Raw genomic sequence first — 20,140 nt, forward strand, 5'->3', positions numbered from 1 at the left:
CGAGTACTTTCCAGCAACAGTTTCCTGCTTTGCGCACTGAATTTCAAACGGCTCCCATTTCTTTGTTACTTGGGCAAATAGGGTGATTCCGGTGGCTTTGGAAAGCTAAGAGGATAAGCTTTCATCTCCAATTAGAATCACCTGAATATCAGTTGTAGAACTTGAGATATGGCTCTTCAAAGTAGGCACTAGCAATTTGAAGTTCTTCCTTTGCTCGCCTAGCTATCTTTCTTCTTTGCGTATCTCAAAATAGCTACATTCCCGCAGCAAATTCACTCTTCCTCCAAATGCATGCTAAACAGACGGTAAAAGGCTTGATTTCACTACTTTCTGGTTCATTCCTGCAAATAAGACAAAACAAACCAAAGTAGCATATTCGGGGCATTTCGTAGCATAAACTACGATAAAAGCATGGAAATACGTGCATGAAAAGGCCTAAAAAGACTATATAAAATGCATGTATCAAATCTCCCCAAACCAAACCTTTACTCGTCCTCGAGTAAACTAAATGCAAACTAATGGAACGGAAAAGATAACTCAGAGCTAGCTACAAATGCCCACTTAAACCAATTTAATGCAAGCAACTAACACTTATCGAAAACAGTCAAATGCAAACGAGTTGTAAGATGTTTATAATAAAGCTGAACCGTCGACCTTGCAAGACCTTTAATAATGGACTCTCACGGGTCACTCTTCTCTCATGAAGCAAAGGGTGAACATATATATGTAAGAGAGAAAGAAAAATAGTCGCTCACCTAGACTACGACCCACATAAACATACATGCAACTAATATGATAGACAATTCTAGCTACCGTACACACATTCCAACCAAACAAGGTCCTGTCACAACCGAGGGCTTACAAAAGTATGGTAAAGTGAGGGAATGGGTAAGAAAAGGCAAAACATTTATGGGAATGTGGAGGTATAGGTGATCAAGCTAGTACCTAAACAAAACCATATAACAACATCCATTCTCACTCAATTATGAATTAAGCGCATATGCCCTTCAATTGGCACAAAACTCACCAAACCGAACTGAAAATACTCCTCAATAAATGTAAATAAAGCATAGGAGTGAAACCGTCTCATCAAACAACATCTTTTTTTTCTTTTTTTTCTTTTTTTTTCGGTTTCTTTCTTTTTTTCGGTTTCTTTTCCTGTTTTTTTTTTCGAATTCCTTTTTTTCTTTTTTTTTTTTCTTTTTCACGTATTTTTTATCATCCTCCCTTTCTTCATAGATTACCAGCTCCGAATCAACAGATACAAGCCAAACTTGGCACAATGAAATATATACCGCAAAACATACACTAAACTAGCTTGACAAGGCAGGCTGAATTTGGAATGTAACTAAGGGTCAACAGGCAAATTTGGCTAATGTGGAGTTTATGGTTAAAAATGAAAGAAAAGGAAATGTAAGCACCTCCCTGCATGTGACACGAACCACTAACCCGAATGTATGCAGGCAAAAAGCAATTGAATTTCATATACGTGCAAATTAATGAACATGATATGCAAGGAGTAACTACTCACAATCCTACATGAAACTGGTCATAAATGACACCAGTTTATAAGGCTCTAAATATTAGAAATTATAAGTAGGTTGCCAAAATTTCAGGTCAAGTCTATATGTTCAGCTAAATTTAACATTAACTCGTAGATATCCAAAAAATAAAGCTAAAAAGAATAATAGTTTATTGCAAGGCTTAAGCAGAAAGACAAATTATAGAGCAATTTCATCACTGGAATCCATCGTTCCGACTCAACCTATATGCTAAAATAAACGTGAATTTTTTGAAATTTTGAAATTTTATTCAATTTTTTGAGATTTAAAATTTTATATGAAAAATAAACAACAATGCATACGGAAATAAACGTGATAACAGAAATGCAAATAAAAACAAGATGCAGACACAGATATGGATGCATAACCTCCCCAAACCAAACCGTACAATGCCCCCATTGTACCAAAACATGAAAAGGGAATGCAAACTAAATGAGAAAGAGAGTAAATGCGGAAAACTTACAAGATTGCGCGAATAAGGGACCTCCCCAAACCAGCCAGCAACGTGGGAGGTCACTAATAGCTCCGAAACATCGTCACAAGAAGCTAATCCAAGCAATAGGCGTCCAAAACAGCTCGATCGAGAGGAAAAGCGGTCGATCGAGTACTTTTTTTTTTTCAGCTACTCGATCGAGTAGAATAAGTACTCGATCGAGTGATTTCAGCAGCAAAAGCTCTCGATCGAGTACAAAAAGTACTCGATCGAGTGATCCTTAGTAATTCCTGCAAAGACGCAATGAAAAACAGCCCGCAGAACTAACAAAACAAGCGTGACTGAAATAGTCTATGGTACGAAGACCATTTATGACAACTAAAACTGAAATAAAATGAAGAACAATTAAAAATAAATCTCCGGGTTGCCTCCCGGGTAGCGCTAGCTTCAGACAGGTCCCAGCTAGACCTTCTTTTCTTCGAGGCTCTCTAATTAGTCATAATCAAAATAGCTCAAAGCGCGCAGCATTAAATCATAAATCTGCGCATGTGATACACAAAAATGTAAGTACCACCACAGTGAAATAAAGAAATAGGAAATAAAATTGTACAACCGTTTAAGCCTAACAAATTTCCTATGTGAGCTCCTAAATTTATCCACAAAATAAAGGAGCGCATGAGCAATTGACAATAAGTTAGGGCTCCGTTTTAGATTAACAAAATTGAAATGACAAGGACGGTGAAAATTCGTTAAATTAAACGTCCACATGGGAGGGGGTATAGCATTAAAAGCACGAGTCAAACGAGGTAGCGTACTTTGAATATTAACAATAATAAAATTATCGCTAATTACCTCAGGTAGGTTGCTCTCAACGATGGATTTATTACCTCTTCCGCGCTATGAGCAATTACCGACTCAGCTGTCCTTTCGTCGCCCTCAGTGGAATTCGTCCCGTAAATCGCGGCCTCAAGTGGATCCAACTCGGCTTTGAATAGGGGAGACTCACCATAACCATTGTCATCATCAAAATCATCGTCTAAAACGAACCCAAGCAACAAATCATTGCTCTCGCTGGCCAACTCACTCGATCGAGTACTTTCCTCCCGATTTTCACTCGATCGAGTGATTTCAACTACTCGATCGACTGGTTCTTCTGGAAATTCACTCGATCGACTATTGTAAGTCACTCGATCGAGTGATTCTTCTGTCTGTTGAAATCCTCGTGTAAACTTTTGAAGTATGATAGAAATTCGTCACCGAGTCATAAAAATCATCCTCAGCATTGGGCAACACGGTTTCTTCATGGGAAGGACCGCGCTCAGTGAAGTACACCTCTTCTGGTTGCCAACTATCCGACTCAGTAGCTAGCTGAGTTATTTGTGACTCCAGCTCAATGAATTGAGCTTCCATGCGTCTATCACTCTCTTGCCTTTTGGATGCAAGTATTTCCAACAAATATTTCAGCTCCGCAATCTCTTCTTTCTGTATATCAGGAGGATCTTGTTGCGGTGGCCATTGATAGGGTGGATGTGGCGGCACAACTACAGGGGAATGGCTAACACGTCCCCAACGCTTGAACTCGTGGACTTCGTCAATTTCTGCCATACAAAGAACTGCATTGTGCTCAGCAGAACCACATCTCCCATAGTAAATCACCTGTTGCGCCATATAATGGGACATAGGTGATGGGTCAAAGGTACTCAAGCCTTCCCTTTGACGATCTTTCACCTAGAACTGTCTAGGTAGTACCTGTAAGTCCTATCAAAACAGCACTCAAGGAAAAAGATAAGAACTGCCTCAAGGGAAAAATCCCCTGAGTCTAAAAACAGACAGAATTAAATAAATAAATAAATAGTTGCCTCCCCGGCAACGGCGCCAAAATTTGATACGGTCGTTTCTGTACCAAAAATAAATACCTAGATATAACTAACAGAAGCTAGCGATAAGTAGGGTCGATCTCCACAGGGAGGCGGTCACTATTCACTTGTCTACTTCGGTCTGTCTAATGTCACAATTGGGGGTTTTGATTGTTTTGACTAAACTAAATAGATTAAGGGAAGAGAAAATAATGAAGAAAAACGGGGGTAAATCAGATAAAGGAGAGAAATATGCTAGGAATTGGTCCACCGTGGCAACTACACTATCGGGTCAACTGAGTCGATTAAATTATTAATAAGAAGAGCGAGGTCGTTACCTTTCGGTCCTTAAACCTACGATTATACCCTTTCGGTCTCTAATCGCCCTAGGGTCTCCCTAACTTAGCTTTCGCCCTAATTAGGTATCACCTATTGTAATTAAGCAAGCCTTCCCTTCCTATCTTTCGATCCAGGTCGGGGGTAACTAATTAATCGGTCTCCTGCATGCATTCATTCAACCTAATCACAATTATATTGCTTAATACAATTCTTGTCGCAAAACTAGTCTAATCATGTCGAACCTAACATATTGCTACCACGGTTTCCCTAGTCCTAACATATTAAAGGAATTAGCTAGACATAATTAAATAAGCAAGAACAAGAAATAGAGAAGAAGTAATAAACATAAACATAAATTAAGGAGGAAAAGAAAGGGAAAGAAGTAATTACTGAAATAAATCCGGAAAGAAAGTAACAGTAGCAAAGTAACAGTGTATTGTGTGTGGGAGAGTTACAAATGACGTCTCCCCTTCCTATTTATAAGAAAAATAGGATTTTATTCAACCTAATGACGGATTTAAGCTAAAAGCCCAAGCCCGTAAGAGAAACCACTCGATCGAGTAAACTAAAGCTTAAACCACTCAATCGAGTAGAAAATCTACTCGATCGAGTAAATTAATAAATGCAACTACTCGATCGAGTAGAAAAAGGAGTCGATCGAACAAAATTCTACTCGATCGAGTACTTTCCAGCAACAGTTTTCTGCTTTGCGCACTGAATTTCAAACGGCTCCCATTTCTTTGTTACTTGGGCAAACAGGGTGATTCCAGTGGCTTTGGAAAGCTAAGAGGATAAGCTTTCATCTCCAATTGGAATCACCTGAATATATGTTGTAGAACTTGAGATATGGCTCTTCAAAGTAGGCACTAGCAATTTGAAGTTCTTCCTTTGCTCGCCTAGCTATCTTTCTTCTTTGCGCATCTCAAAATAGCTACATTCCCGCAGGAAATTCACTCTTCCTCCAAATGCATGCTAAACGGACGGTAAAAGGCTTGATTTCACTACTTTCTGGTTCATTCCTGCAAATAAGACAAAACAAACCAAAGTAGCATATTCGGGGCATTTCGTAGCATAAACTACGATAAAAGCATGGAAATACGTGCATGAAAAGGCCTAAAAAGACTATATAAAATGCACGTATCAGTAAATCTCACTACATACTGCATCGACATCAGTAAACAAGGGTTGAATAGACAATTTTATCGAATGATTTCCATTATAATGAAAGATTCTGGTGGTGGTCTAAAATGATTGTTTGGAGACGGGGTGTATGCTCATAAGGAGCTGCAGCCATGTAGTATTGCGTTGGAGCTTGATTCACATTCAAAAGTATGTACATAGTTTGACCAGGCCGGGAGATGTAACTATGTAACTACTTGTGAATGTTTTTGCGTAATTACCTTTTTTGATCCAACAATGATTAAATTATAGTTTGTTATTCCAAATAAGGGGATTTGTTGCATTATTGACTTGATTATGCGTAGTAGATATTATTTTCTTGACGAGTTGAAAAACAAACAGGTATCATGAACAAAATCTAAAAACTCTGGGATTTGGAGTATCATATGTGTATAAACTTCATCTTACACTCATTTATTCTCATTTCAATATTATGTTAACGGGAATTATTTGTTGGTCATGCGGCGTACATAATTGCTTAAACATGAATTATGTACCATATTCCATTATATTGTGAAATTTATCACACATTATTTTAATATCCGTGCAATGCACGGGCATGAAAACTAGTAATATCTAATTTTGTAGTATTTATTTTGACTTTTCAGGAAACGAAGACATGTAATTAGTTGAAGAAGATCATGGGTTTAATCATTATAACATCAACAATAAGATGCGTATGCTTTTACTATCTTGCCAATCATATAATTAATGGTAATCAAAAATTCATGGCAGTTTACTTTATTTAGTTTTTTTTTTATTATTATGATACAATTTTGAATAATGCTACATAATAATTTTATAATTAAGGTTATAATATCTTTTGTTTCATGACAGGATTGTATTGTGTGAATTACGTTTACTGAAGATGATGAATTGATTATCATGATTGTAATACTCCGTATTTATATGTCTTGGGGGTACTCTATCGAGTAGCCCTTACTCTGTCGAGTATGGGCAAGTTGCGGAATAAAATAGTTTCTGACCTGTTGGGTACTCGATCGAGTAGTTGGGGCACTCGATCGAGTAAGGGGTACTCGATCGAGTACCTTGGGTACTCGATCGAGTGTCCGGTTTTACGGGAGTTTTCTCGGGTTTTGTTAATTACGCGATTAAGGTATTTAAACATATTCGTAATTGTTTTAAATCACTTTTTACAAAACCTAAAACCTGTTTAAGAGAGAAAGCAACTAGTTCTTCTTCCTAATCGCGTTCTTGACAATTCCGGAGTTCGGACGGTCGGTTCGTATCGTAGTTCGTGTCGTTGGATTCCTTGCGTCGAGGGTAAGCTTTTAATATAATTTCTATAATGTTTTGTTAAGATTGATGAAACCCTAATTTAGGAATTGGGGGTTTTTATGAGTAGTATTTGAATGGTAGCATCTATGTGTTGTATGATAGGAGGAGAATTCGTAGAGGAGCCGTTTTGATACAAATTTGTAGATACCGTCTGCGTGTTGTGCTTTCCGGTAGGATTTCCTACTCGGTTTAGTCCCATAATGGGATATTGGTGATGTCTTTGTAGTTAGTTGTTTGATATGATGATTGTGATTGTGATTGTGATTGTGGTTGTGTTTGTTGATGGTTCTCGAGATGCGTTCTCGGCCGAGTGGGGTCACTTGCGGGAGTGATCTCACGCCCTAGTTTCGCCCTTCGTGGAACCCGCCACGAAAGGGGATGTGCACATTAATGGACAGGGTTGTCGCTCGTACGATGAGCGGGGCTTAGGTGGGAACGGTCCCCATCGCGGGACTGGTCTAGTGGACGGTCAGTATTGAGATGATGGGAGTTGGTGGTGTGTGTATGTGTGTGTGATTGTTGTATGTTTGTCTTATTATTGTTATTTATATTGATTGTGTGATTAGTACGACCCTGGTGTTGTTTTGTAAACCTGCGGTGATCCATTCGGGGATGGTGAGCGGATATTGAACAGTATAGAGATGAGTACTGGGATAGCTGGGATGGCCACGATATGACGATAGAGTCTTCCGGTAGTTTAGCATTTATTTACATTTCAGATTGAGAAAGATAGTTTGGAATAATGTATTGTACTTTGGTTTGGTTTTGAGGATTGTATTGATCATTAAACTATTTATAATAAATGTTGTTTCCGTTTTGTCTATTTGATTATCATACCTCGGGCGACCGAGATGGTGATGTCTTCATAGCTGAGTGGTCCTGGTAAGGCACTCGGAGTATGGGGGTGTTACAAATGGTATCAGAGAGACGATCCTGAAACCTGTAACCAATGAACTTAATGAACATAGGGAGTCAATTAAAATGAACCCGGGGTAAAAGTTGTAGGAGCTAGTGCAAAGGCTTGGGAGACGTCCTAAAGTCGCGGGGGTCGCCCTACAACTTTGAACCGGTCACATGGGGAAAGTGTTTGTCGAGTCATCTGTATGTTTGATTAACGTGTGCAACAAAGTGATGAAGTGTGTTGATTGTTTGGTGTTGAAATAGGAAGTTGAGCAAGTGAAAGGAAATAATATGTGGAACATGTTAATGAGATGATAACATGTTGAATGATTTACAATGTGGCTTTAATAGCATGATGAATTGATCTTGTTGATAGTAGAATAGATGCGTAGCATATTTATTCTGATAGCATGTGATTTTATAAGGTTAGCATGTAGCATATGACGTAACATGCGGGTAGCTTTTACGTATTGGTGATACTCGATCGAGTGGGGACCGACTCGATCGGGTGGGTTTTTTACGATTTTGAGTCCGAATCGCGTTTTAGGGGCACTCGATCGAGTAACTAGGGGTACTCGATCGAGTAGGGGTCACTCGATCGAGTAGCCTAGATACTCGATCGAGTGGGTTATAGATCGAAGGTCCGTTTGGATCTGGAGTTTGGGTACTTGATCGAGTACATGGGGGCACTCGATCGAGTAGCCCGTTACTCGATCGAGTGGGTTTGGATACTCGATCGAGTAGGTTCTAGGCAGCGTGTTTTCGTGTTTTGAAGTTTAGTACGTATGTTCATATCTACCCTTTCTTATATATGTATAGTTTCAAGATGCCGCCAAAGAGAAATGCTTTGTACGCGAGGGCAGAGCTTATGACCATGGATGACATCGTAAAGATGTTAGAACACCAAGATGCTCTCACCGAGACCCTAAAGAAAGTGAATGAGGACAAGAATAAGGATAAGGAGAAGGAGGTTGACCATGCTAAAGTCAGCCTCTATATTGCGAGGTTTAACCCGAAGGAGTACAAGGGAGTTGAGGAGCCTAACCTTCTTGATAGTTGGGTGAGGGAGATGGAGAACATACTAGATTTAGTTCACCGTCCCGATGAGATGAGAGTGGATCAGCCGCATTCTATCCGAGGGAGGCACCGTGGCAAGTGGTAGGATTCAAAGAAAGTGAGTGCCAAGGAGATATATACCAACCAAGGGTTACCTGCTATACCTTGGGAGGAGTTTCGTAGGGTCATGTGAGGAAGGAGTTCGTACTGCAACATGTGAGGAGTAAGTTGAGAGAGGAGTTCGACAAGTTTAAGATGACTCACCGAGATGTCCGTGGCCGAGTACTACGAGCGCTTCAATGAGAAATCTAGATATCTTTGAGGATATGGGTTTGAGTGAGGAGAATCTGGCTTTGAGGTTTGAGAGAGGGCTAACCACGAAAATTATGGATAAGTTACCCGTGGGAGTCCTTACCGATGTAAAGGAAGCGTATGAGAGGGTCGGGAGAGCCGAGAGACTAGTGGAGATGGCTCGGAGAGGTCGGTGGAGAAGAGGAAGTCTGAGAGCGAGGTGGTGGCCAATCTAATTTCAAGAAAGGCAACCACAATCGCCCAAAGGATTTTCTTCCGGGTCCGGGTTTAGTCTTTGGACTTCCTTTGGGCAAGGCCGAGGGAGTGTGAGTAATAGTTGGGGAGTGACCTGCTTTGGTTGTGGTGGAGTAGGCCACAAGAGACATGAGTGCACGAGTGCACCGGATCTGCTCGAGACCCGCACGAGCTTTGCGAGCAACATGACCGGACCGGATCATGGCCAAACCGGGGAGGTCAGAGCTACCAGAGTGGAGGCAACCGCGACGGCGGTAATTCTTATCAGAGGACACCGATGAACAACAACAACAACAATCAAGGGTCGGGTGCTAAGCCGACCGCATCGCCCGATCGTCCCAGGGAGGTGGGCGGAAGACCAAAGGCAAGTTGTTCATGATGGACAAGAAGGCAGCTGAGGAGGATGCGCACGTTATCACCGGTACATTCCTTGTTAATGGTATTACTACGTTTGTTTTGTTTGATTTGGGGGCTTCTCAGTCGTTTGTGTCTTCGAGTCATGTAAAACAGTTGGGTTTGAGAGTATATGAGTCTGTTAGGGAGCAAGTTTACATACCTTCGGGTGAGTCTGTATCGTGTGGGAGGTTGTTTAGAGATGTATCTTTGATAGTTGGGCAAGTCGACTTCCCTGTAGACTTGCTAGAGTTTCCTTTTAATGGTTTTGAGATGATAGTTGGGATGGATTGGTTAGGAAAGTATAAAGCCAAGATAGACTGTCATCAAAAGAAAGTGTCCTTAAGGGGTCCAAAGGGTGTAAGTGTGTCTTATCGTGGGTTTCTAGTCAAACCCAAAGTTAAGTTGATTGCAGCTGTTACCTTGAAGTCTTATCTGAGGAAGGGATGTCCTCTGATCTTGTGCCATGTGAGAGATGACCGGATAGAGAGTCCGACAGTTGATGAGATACCAGTGGTGGGAGAATTTGCAGATGTTTTTCCAGAGGAGATTCCGGGTTGCCACCGAGGAGGGAGATAGATTTCACCGTAGAGTTGAAGCCAGGGACGGGGCCAATCTCTAAGGCACCGTACCGTATGGGTCCTAAGGAGATGGAGGAACTTAGGAAGCAGTTGGATGATCTGATAGAGAAGGGATACATTAGACCAAGTGTATCGCCTTGGGGAGCACCAGTTCTGTTTGTGAAGAAGAAAGATGGGAGCTTGAGGCTGTGCATAGATTACAGGGAGCTGAACCGAGTGACGATAAAGAACAAGTATCCTTTGCCAAGGATAGATGACTTGTTTGATCAGTTGAGTGGTGCAACAGTCTTTTCTAAGATTGATTTGAGGTCGGGGTACCATCAGGTGAAGATTAGAGATGTGGACATACCGAAGACAGCTTTCACGTCAAGGTATGGCCATTATGAGTATGTGGTGATGCCATTTGGGTTGTCTAATGCGCCGGTGTTTTTGGATTTGATGAATAGGATCTTGACGTTCTTGGACCAGTTCGTGGTGGTGTTTATCGATGATATCTTAGTCTACTCTAAGACTAAGGAGGAGCATGAGGAGCATTTGAGGATCGTGTTGCAGACTTTGAGAGATCATGAGTTGTATGCTAAGCTGTCCAAGTGTGAGTTCTGGTTAGAGAAAGTTGCTTTTACAGGGCATGTAATCTCTAAAGATGGGGTAGCCAGGATCCGGCGAAGATTGAGGTCGTGACAAAGTGGGAAGCACCAAAGAATGTTCTTGAGGTGAGGAGTTTCTTGGGTTTAGCTGGATACTACCGACGGTTCGTGAAAGATTTCTCCAAGATAGCTAGACCGATGACAGCGTTGATGAGGAAAGAGAACAGGTTTCGTTGGGATGAGAGTTGTCGACGGCGTTCCAAACATTAAAGGAGTGTTTGACCACACTCTGTCTTAGCATTGCAAGGGAGCGAGAATTTTGAGGTTTATACGATGCTTCAAGAATGGGCTAGGATGTGTGTTGATGGAGAATGGTAAAGTGATTGCCTATGCTTCTAGGCAGTTGAAGCCTTATGAGGAGAACTACCCTACTCATGATCCGGAGTTGGGTGCGGTGGTGTTTGCTCTCAAGATTTGGAGACATTACCTTTATGGAGCAATCTTTAAGGTATTTTCTGATCACAAGAGTCTCAAGTACATCTTCATGCAGAAGGAGTTGAACATGAGACAGAGGAGGTGGATGGAGTTGATTGGCGATTATGACATGGAAATCATCTACCATGAAAGGAAAGCCAATGTTGTAGCTGATGCTTTGAGTAGGAAGAGTGTACATTCTTTGTGTACAGCTCTATCTTTGATGAGGCGAGAGATGAGGTAGCGAGGTTCGGGATACATATGATGCGAAAGGAGATGCCATGGGTGATATGACAAAGATGACTTGAGTTTTATGATGATATTCGGGATAAGCGGGCTTTGGATCCTAAGATAGTGGAGTGGAGAGTGGGGTAGAGAAAGGGACAAAGGTGTCCCTGTTTTCTATTCATACGGATGGTAGTTTGAGGTTTGATGGTAGGTGGTGTGTTCCTAATGATGAGGAGTTGAAAAAGACTATCATGACAGAGGCACATTGCACACCATATTCGGTGCATCCGGGTGGAGACAAGCTTTACAAAGATTTGAAGAAAACGTGTTGGTGGCCTGGGATGAAGAAAGAGACAACCTGAGTTTGTGTCCGTTGTTTGACATGCCAGAGAGTTAAAGGGGAACAGAGAAGACCACAAGGTAAGGTTCGGTCTTTGGAGGTGCCTGAGTGGAAGTGGGAATCCATTTCCATGGATTTCATTGTGGGTTTGCCTAAGAGTCAACAAGGTAACAATATGATTTGGGTGATAGTGTATCGTCTGACCAAGTCAGCTCACTTTGTTCCAATGAAAGATACATGGACTAAGGCACAATTGGCTATGGCCTATCGAAAGAACGTCTTTGAAGTTACATGGAGTCCCTAAGGACATAGTGTCTGACAGAGATGCGAGATTTATATCGAGGTTTTGGAAGGAGTTGCGGGAATCGTTAGGGACAAATCAAGATGAGTACACTTTTCATCCCGCGACGACGGGCAGACTGAGAGAACAATCAAGACTCTTGAGGATATGTTGCGAGCTTGTGTGATGGATTTTGGTGGTAGCTGGGAGCAGAGGTTGGACTTGATAGAATTTTCTTACAATAACAGCTATCACACTAGTATTGGTATGGCACCGTTTGAGGCTTTGTATGGGAGGAGATGCAGAGTCCAATCTGTTGGGACGATAGTCTTTGAGGCAAAGTGGTCTTAGGACCAGAGATGGTGCATGAGATGGTGGAACAGATTAAGATGATCGGGGAAAGGATGAGAGCACTCGGATCGACAAAAGAGTTATGCAGATCTACATCGTCGGGACATAGAGTTTCAGGTTGGGGACAAGGTTCTTCTGAAAGTGTCTCCTATGCGCGGGGTTATGAGATTTGGGAAGAAAGGCAAGCTAAGCCAGAAGTTTATAGGGCCTTATGAGATCTTAGAGCGAGTTGGGGAAGTTGCTTATCGTCTGGCTTTACCAAATGCGTTAGAGAGAGTACATAATGTGTTTCATGTATCGCAGTTGCGGAAGTATGTGAGCGACCCTTCACATGTGTTAGAGGCCGAGAACTTAGAGCTTGATGAGTCTTTATCATATCTTGAGGTACCTAAGCAGATCCTAGACCGAAAGGTTAGAAAGACTAGGGGTGGTGAGACAGTTTTGCTCAAGATCCTTTGGTCTAACCACGAGACCGAGGAAGCCACATGGGAGGCAGAGGATATCATGAAAGAGCGTTACCCCTTCCTTTTTGATCAGGTATGTATGGTTACGGGGACGTAACCTTGTTTCTTTTAGGGGGGTAGGAGATGATCGCGAGCAGTTTCTAAGAGTTTTATACACCTTTTTATATGTTGCGTCGGTAGGTTGTCGGGATGAGTTGGGTAAGTAGCGTGTTTTATATTGAGTTTTGTTTTGGTTGTTGAGTCGGGAATGTTTTGGAGAACCTTTGTTTTTGTAGTGGTTTGAACTTCGGGACGAAGTTCCTTTTAAGGAGGGAAGACTGTAATACTCCGTATTTATATGTCTTGGGGGTACTCTATCGAGTAGCCCTTACTCCGTCGAGTATGGGCAAGTTGCGGAATAAAATAGTTTCGACTGTTGGGTACTGATCGAGTAGCTGGGGCACTCGATCGAGTAGGGGGGGTACTCGATCGAGTGCCTTGGGTACTCGATCGAGTGTCCGGTTTTACGGGGGAGTTTTCTTAAAACGCGATTAAGGTATTTAAACATATTCGTAATTGTTTTAAATCACTTTTTACAAAACCTAAAACCTGTTTAAGAGAGAAAGCAACTAGTTCTTCTTCCTAATCGCGTTCTTGACAATTCCCGGAGTTCAGACGGTCAGTTCGTATCGTAGTTCGTGTCGTTGGATTCCTTGCGTCGAGGGTAAGCTTTTAATATAATTTCTATAATGTTTTGTTAAGATTGATGAAACCCTAATTTAGGAATTGAGGGTTTTTATGAGTAGTATTTGAATGGTAGCATCTATGTGTTGTATGATAGGAGGAGAATTCGTAGAGGAGCCGTTTTGATACAAATTTGTAGATACCGTCTGCTTGTTGTGCTTTCCAGGTAGGATTTCCTACTCAAGATTAGTCCCATAATGGGATATTGGTGATGTCTTTGTAGTTAGTTGTTTGATATGATGATTGTGATTGTGATTGTGATTGTGGTTGTGTTTGTTGATGGTTCTCGAGATGCGTTCTCGGTGAGTGGGGGGGTCACTTGGGGAGTGATCTCACGCCCTAGTTTCGCCCTTCGTGGAACCCGCCACGAAAGGGGATGTGCACATTAATGGACAGGGTTATCGCTCGTACGATGAGCGGGGCTTAGGTGGGAACGGCTGCGGTCCCCCACCGGGCGGGTCTAGTGGACGATCGGTATTGAGATGATGGGAGTTGGTGGTGTGTGTATGTGTGTGTGACAGTTCAGCTGTATGTTTGTCTTATTATTGTTATTTATATTGATTGTGTGATTAGTAATCGGACCCGGTGTTGTTTTGTAAAACCTGCGGTGATCCATTCGGGGATGGTGAGCAGATATTGAACAGGTATAGAGATGAGTACTGGGATAGCTGGGATGGCCACGACATGACGATAGAGTCTTCCGCTGTAGTTTAGCATTTATTTACATTTCAGTTGAGAACAGATAGTTTGGAATAATGTATTGTACTTTGGTTTGGTTTTGAGGATTGTATTGATCATTAAACTATTTATAATAAATGTTGTTTCCGTTTTGTCTATTTGATTATCATACCTCGGGCGACCGAGATGGTGATGTCTTCATACCTGAGTGGTCCTGGTAAGGCACTCGGAGTATGGGGGTGTTACAATGATAATGAGTAATATGACAGCCACCGGTTGAGGTTTAAGTTTACATTATAAAACTCCTTAATTATTCGAGGTACATATATAAAATACAATTGGAATTTATCGGTTATCTTCTTCCAATAAATTTACAACCATTAATTTATGTATCATCTTATTAACCTGATATTTTGAGAAATTTTATCATGAAGAATTTATTTGTAACAATTTTTGTAAAACTTATTATAAAACAAAGAAATAAAGTATTTGAGTTCAACTTTTCTTTTACTTTTGTCATTAGATGTAGTCATGTAGCATTAGAACTCGGGTTTAGTTACATTAGAGAAACTACAATACTACACTATGCCTAAAATAGTGTACTACACGACACTCATTATCGTTGTTATTTTACGTTTATTACCATGCATAATATTATGTTGGTTATCTAAATTACTGTTTTTTTATACGTTTATATTATTGTTTGTTATCACCCAAGCTACGAAAATAATGGTATAATTTCCCTCCCTACAGGTTTCTTGAACTTCATTGTGGGAAATAAAGTAACGTAAGTCTCAAGTATTTCAATATAAACGTTGCTTATGCAAAAATATTTTTGCTTTCACAAAGGAATCCCGTTATTTGTTTGAGAGTGAATGTGTACCGATTATACAACTACGAATACTAACGAGCTAAATTTTCAATGGAGACCATAAAATAAGGTTATAAATCTTGAAGATCAGTGTATTTGTACTTTGATTTATTTCTTTTACCTTTCTTCATTCTAATTCTAATGCATGGTGAAACAAGGGTTTCAGTTTGAATGAAGCATATAAATATGAAATTTCAATTGTATCCTAGACTATTAGCTATATTTATCATCTCTCTAGCATATGCAAGGAAAACAATACCAATTTTACATAGAAAGCAAGCATTTTTCAAGGAAAATAATACATAAAAATTATTTAGAATACATGCGTAACACCATAGTTCGTCAATATGTTTTCCTTAGCTAATAAAACACATGGTTACTAATTTATATATGTATATCATTGATGTAGTCTTGATGGTAGTTCTTCTAAGTGATTTGTTGGGTTTGTGAGAAATGTTGAATTGTCGACATACAAAGATCAATATTGAATAGTGAAGAAATAGGGGAATTGTGTTGAGTCTCCACTCTTGAAGATTGTAAGCCAACACGAGAGTTTTACTCTTGCCAGCTTCAAAGTTGAATCGTCTAATTGTATCAATTTCGAAAAGTGATAATTTTACTTGGTGAGTTCGAATTAAAGTAGAAAAACAGGATTGTATTTCATACTTCAAACATATATATTAACCAATTTTTCTTGCGTAAGGTTGACTTTTGTTTGATATACGTTTCCTACAAAAAAAGACTAATAAGATGGATCTAATGGAGTGAGAAATTTCTCCATTAATTTTCTAGGGTTTCTGGTTTTGTTTAGCAATGGCACAAACTAAGAAATTCAACAATAACCCTTCATCAAATTCTGGATAAAAATCACAAAAAATGATAGTAATAATAAAGGGAAAGGAAAATCGATTTTACGACATATCAAGTTCTCATCTCTTGATTTTGAATCGGACTTAGACTCCATTATCGAAGATGAAGAACTTGAGCTGGAAGTTCCGGAAGAAGAGCCGCAGAAGGTGACATCAGTGCAATCGGTTCTTCGTATCCTTAAGGAGGACGTTGCTGATGAGATCTATTTTTGGTCAACTTCTGTTTACTGTTACATCGTAGGTGCAAATCCTCCTAGTAATGTGATTAGTGGGTTTGTAAAGAGGGTGTGGCCTTCAAATGGGGTTGATAAGGTTTCTTTTCTCCCGAATGGTATTTTTTTGTTAAGATTTAAGACGAAGGAACAACAAGCTGTGTTGAGTAATGGACACCTTATTTTTGATAACAAACCAGTAATAATCAAAGAATGGAAGCCTGGGGAAGAATTGTTGAAACATGATGTTTCGAGGATTCCACTTTGGGTGAAACTGTATGGTTTGGATATAAAATTCTGGGGTGTTAACTGCTTGAAGAAAATTAGTGGTCATGTAAGTCAGTACATTAAATGTGATGATGCTCTAAAAATAGGGATTTCATGGGGTATGCTCGGATTATGGTAGAGGTTCAGATAGGACAATAATTTTTCACTGAAATCAATTTCATTGATGAGAATGGTAAGCCACATAGGGTCAGGGTGGTCTATGATTGGTTGCCTACGACCTGTACTACTTGCAAGGGGATGGGGCATACTTCTGAGGTTTGTAGGAAGGGAGGAGCTGTAGGTACCAGAAAAGTATGGAAACCAAAACCTGCTGCTGGGAAGCCTCTTCAACCTCAGCCAACCCAACCAAGGAAGGTGCAACAGACTAAGCAAAGAGCACAACCTCCCATAGTGCAGCAAAAGACAACACAAAAACAACCTACTGTTGTGGTGGGGTCTTCAAAGGTGGTTCCTATCACCCCTGTGGTGCAGAGGAATGACATCCCTCCTACAGGTTCTAGGGAGCCTGAATTAGAGCACTCTATGCCAAGGAGATTTTTAACTCGAATGATGAGGGGAGGCACAGGGGATAGAAGATTGTTTACTCTAGGAGGAATGTCTTTTATGGAATCCTTGTCCTTTTCACTTCAGAAGACCAAGGCAGGGCTAGTTGAGAGGGTGCTGTATGAAAAAGGAGAATCTAGCTCTCTTCCATCTGATAATGGGTAGCTGTGGTTTCTGGAACATTAGGGGGTTGAATAATAGTAGTAAGTAGAATAAAATAAAGTGGTTTCTCAAGCATATTAAAGTAGGTTTGTTTGGGTTGCTGGAAACTTAAATAAGAAGTAGGAATTGGAATAAAGTTAGAGGTAACTTGTGTGATGACTGGGCTATTTGCACCAACAGAACCAATCATGGAGGAGATAGAATTTGGCTGATTTGGGACCCTTCTAGATTTGCAGTGAATGTGTTAGATGTAACTGCCCAATGTATACATGCTGAAGTGTATGATAATATTAGAAAGAAGAACTTCTGGTATACCATGGTGTATGGATTTAATCACCTGTCTGAGAGGGACAGTTTATGGCAAAAACTGAGGTCATACCACAACTCCATGAGGGGGCCTTGGCTGGTGGGAGGCGACTTTAATTCTATTATGTCAGTTGATGAGAGGATTGGAGGAGCTCCTGTCACTTGGGCTGAGATGAGGGATATGAGCTTGGCTATTCAGGAATGTGAGCTCCATGATCTGAAGGGATTTGGGTCTTTTTTCACCGGGAATAATAAGCATGAGTTTGAAGGAAAAGTTTACATTAGGATTAATAGAGCCTTTATAAATGAGGAGTGGCTTCTTGAGTTCCCTGGTAGTAGTGCTCACTTATTACCTGAGGGTCTCTTTGATCACTGTCCTTGTTTGGTGAGTTTTGAGGAGAATACAATTAGGAAGAGGTCACCATTCAAATATTTTAATATGTGGTCTCAAGCCCCAGAGTCCAATGAGTTCATTCTCAGGGAGTGGGGTCAGGAAATCCATGGCACGACTATATTTAGGTTGGCGACTAAGTTAAAAAACCTGAAAAGAGATTTAAGGCAGCTCAACTGTGATCAGTTCAGTGACATTGAGAATCTTGCTAAAGTTACTGAACTGTCTCTGGAGCACCTTCAAGTTCAGCTTAGGAATGATCCTTTGAATGAGGGGTTATGTATAGCTCTGAGGGCATGTGAAAAAGAGGTAGAGTTTTTGACAACTGCCAAAATGGCCTATCTTAGACAAAAATCTAAGATTAACTGGATAAAGGAGGGGGATGAAAACTCTGCTTTCTTCCATACTAGCATTAAGAGAAGGAGGGCAAAGAATAGGGTCTATCAAGTGAAGGATATGAGAGGGGTTATGTGCACTAAAGATGAGGACATTAAAAATGCTTTTGAGGAGTACTACATTTTCTTATTGGGAACCTAAAAAACTGTAACCCCTGTTAAGGTGAATGTTGTATAGCAGGGTAATTGTATTCAGAGCTCTCATACTGATATCCTGTTGGCGCCAGTTACCTTTGTTGAAGTTCAAGAAGCCATGTTTGCTATCCCAGGCACCAAGGCACCTGGGCCTGATAGTTATAGCAGTCAGTTTTTTAAAGACACCTGGGCAATTGTGGGGACTGAGGTCACAGAGGCTGTTCAGAAAGTGTTCCAGACAGGTCAATTACTGAAACAATGCAACAATATAATCATCACTCTTATCCCCAAGATTGATGTTTCTGAAACTGTCTTGCAATATGATCCATTGCCTGCTGTAACACTCTCTATAAATGTTTGTCCAAAGTTATTTGTAACAGACTGAGTAGGGTTCTTCCAGATGTTATCAGCAATTCTCAAGGGGCTTTTATAAAAGGAAGGGACATAGTGGGTAACATTTTAATTTGCCAGGATCTGATAAGATTGTATAAAAGGAAATCCTGCTCCTCTAGGATGCTTATGAAGCTTGATCTACAAAAGGCCTATGATTCTATCGAATGGTATTTTATAGAGGAGATGTTAAAGGCTACGGGCTTCCCTGAGAGAATGGTGACCATACTCATGCAATGTGTTACCACTCCCTCTTATTCTATAGCTTTAAATGGTGCAATGTTTGGTTTCTTTAAGGGTAAAAGGGGATTAAGGCAAGGTGACCCCCTCTCCCCCTTATTATTCACCTTTTGTCTTGATTATCTTAGTAGAATTTTGGAGGTGACTCAGAAGCATAGAAATTTCAGTTATCATCCTCTTGTCAAAGAATAGGGATCTCCCACCTTTGTTTTGCTGATGACTTAATACTCTTTTGTAAAGGAGAGAAAGCCTCGATTGAACTCATCATGAATTCTTCAAAGTCCAATTTTTATTGTAATGGTATGGATGAGGGGATGGTTAGAGAAATGGAAGAGGCAACAAGAATGAAGAAGGGGCAGATTCTATTTAAGTATTTAGGAGTGAGTGTATCTTCTAAGAGACTTTCAGTCCTAGATTGCAATTGCTTGGTGGATAATGTGACTGACAGGATTAGAGCTATGGGTTCAAAGCACCTATCATATGTAGGAATGAAAGTCTTGATTAAATCCGTCTTCAGTACTCTTCACAATTATTGGGCAAGAATTTTTATTCTACCTAAAACTGTTATAAGGAAAATTGAGGCTATTTGTAGAGAGTTTCTCTGGCATGGCAAAGAAACTAGGGATAGTCCTTCTTTGGTGGCTTGGGAGAAACTGTGCAGGCCTAAAAAGCATGGAGGGTTAGGTTTTAAAAACTTGTTATTATGGAATGTGGCTGCAATAACAAAGTATGTATGGTGGATTGAGAATAAAGAGGACCATTTACGGGTTAAGTGGGTACATGATATGTATATAAAGGATTAACGCTGGACTGAGTATGAGCCTACATCAAATTCTAGTTGGGCATGGAGGAAGATTTGCCAAACTAAGAACTTGATGAAGTCCTTTTTTGCTGATTCACTGAGCAATCAGAATGTCAAGTATACAGTCAGGATGGGGTATTCTTGGCTCCTCCCTGAGTCTGAGACTGTGACATGGCTTCCCTGGACTCAGAACAATTGGGTAATTCCAAAACATCGTTTTCTAGGCTGGTTAATGGTTCAACAGAGACTGCTTACACAAGATAGGCT

At 40.5% G+C, this 20,140-nt stretch overlaps 1 protein-coding gene across 1 annotated transcript in view; it reads left to right on the forward strand.

The window, feature by feature from the left end:
• Positions 1–16,627, forward strand: part of LOC141628314 (uncharacterized) — a 41,492-nt gene extending 24,865 nt beyond the window's left edge. The window contains exon 6 of the mRNA XM_074441473.1: positions 16,098–16,627. Coding sequence (XP_074297574.1) covers positions 16,098–16,627 — 530 coding nt within the window. The remainder of the gene's footprint in view (positions 1–16,097) is intronic.
• Positions 16,628–20,140: the final 3,513 nt, after the last annotated feature.

The sequence above is a fragment of the Silene latifolia genome, chromosome Y (assembly GCF_048544455.1).
Source record: "Silene latifolia isolate original U9 population chromosome Y, ASM4854445v1, whole genome shotgun sequence".
Lineage (NCBI taxonomy): Eukaryota > Viridiplantae > Streptophyta > Magnoliopsida > Caryophyllales > Caryophyllaceae > Silene > Silene latifolia.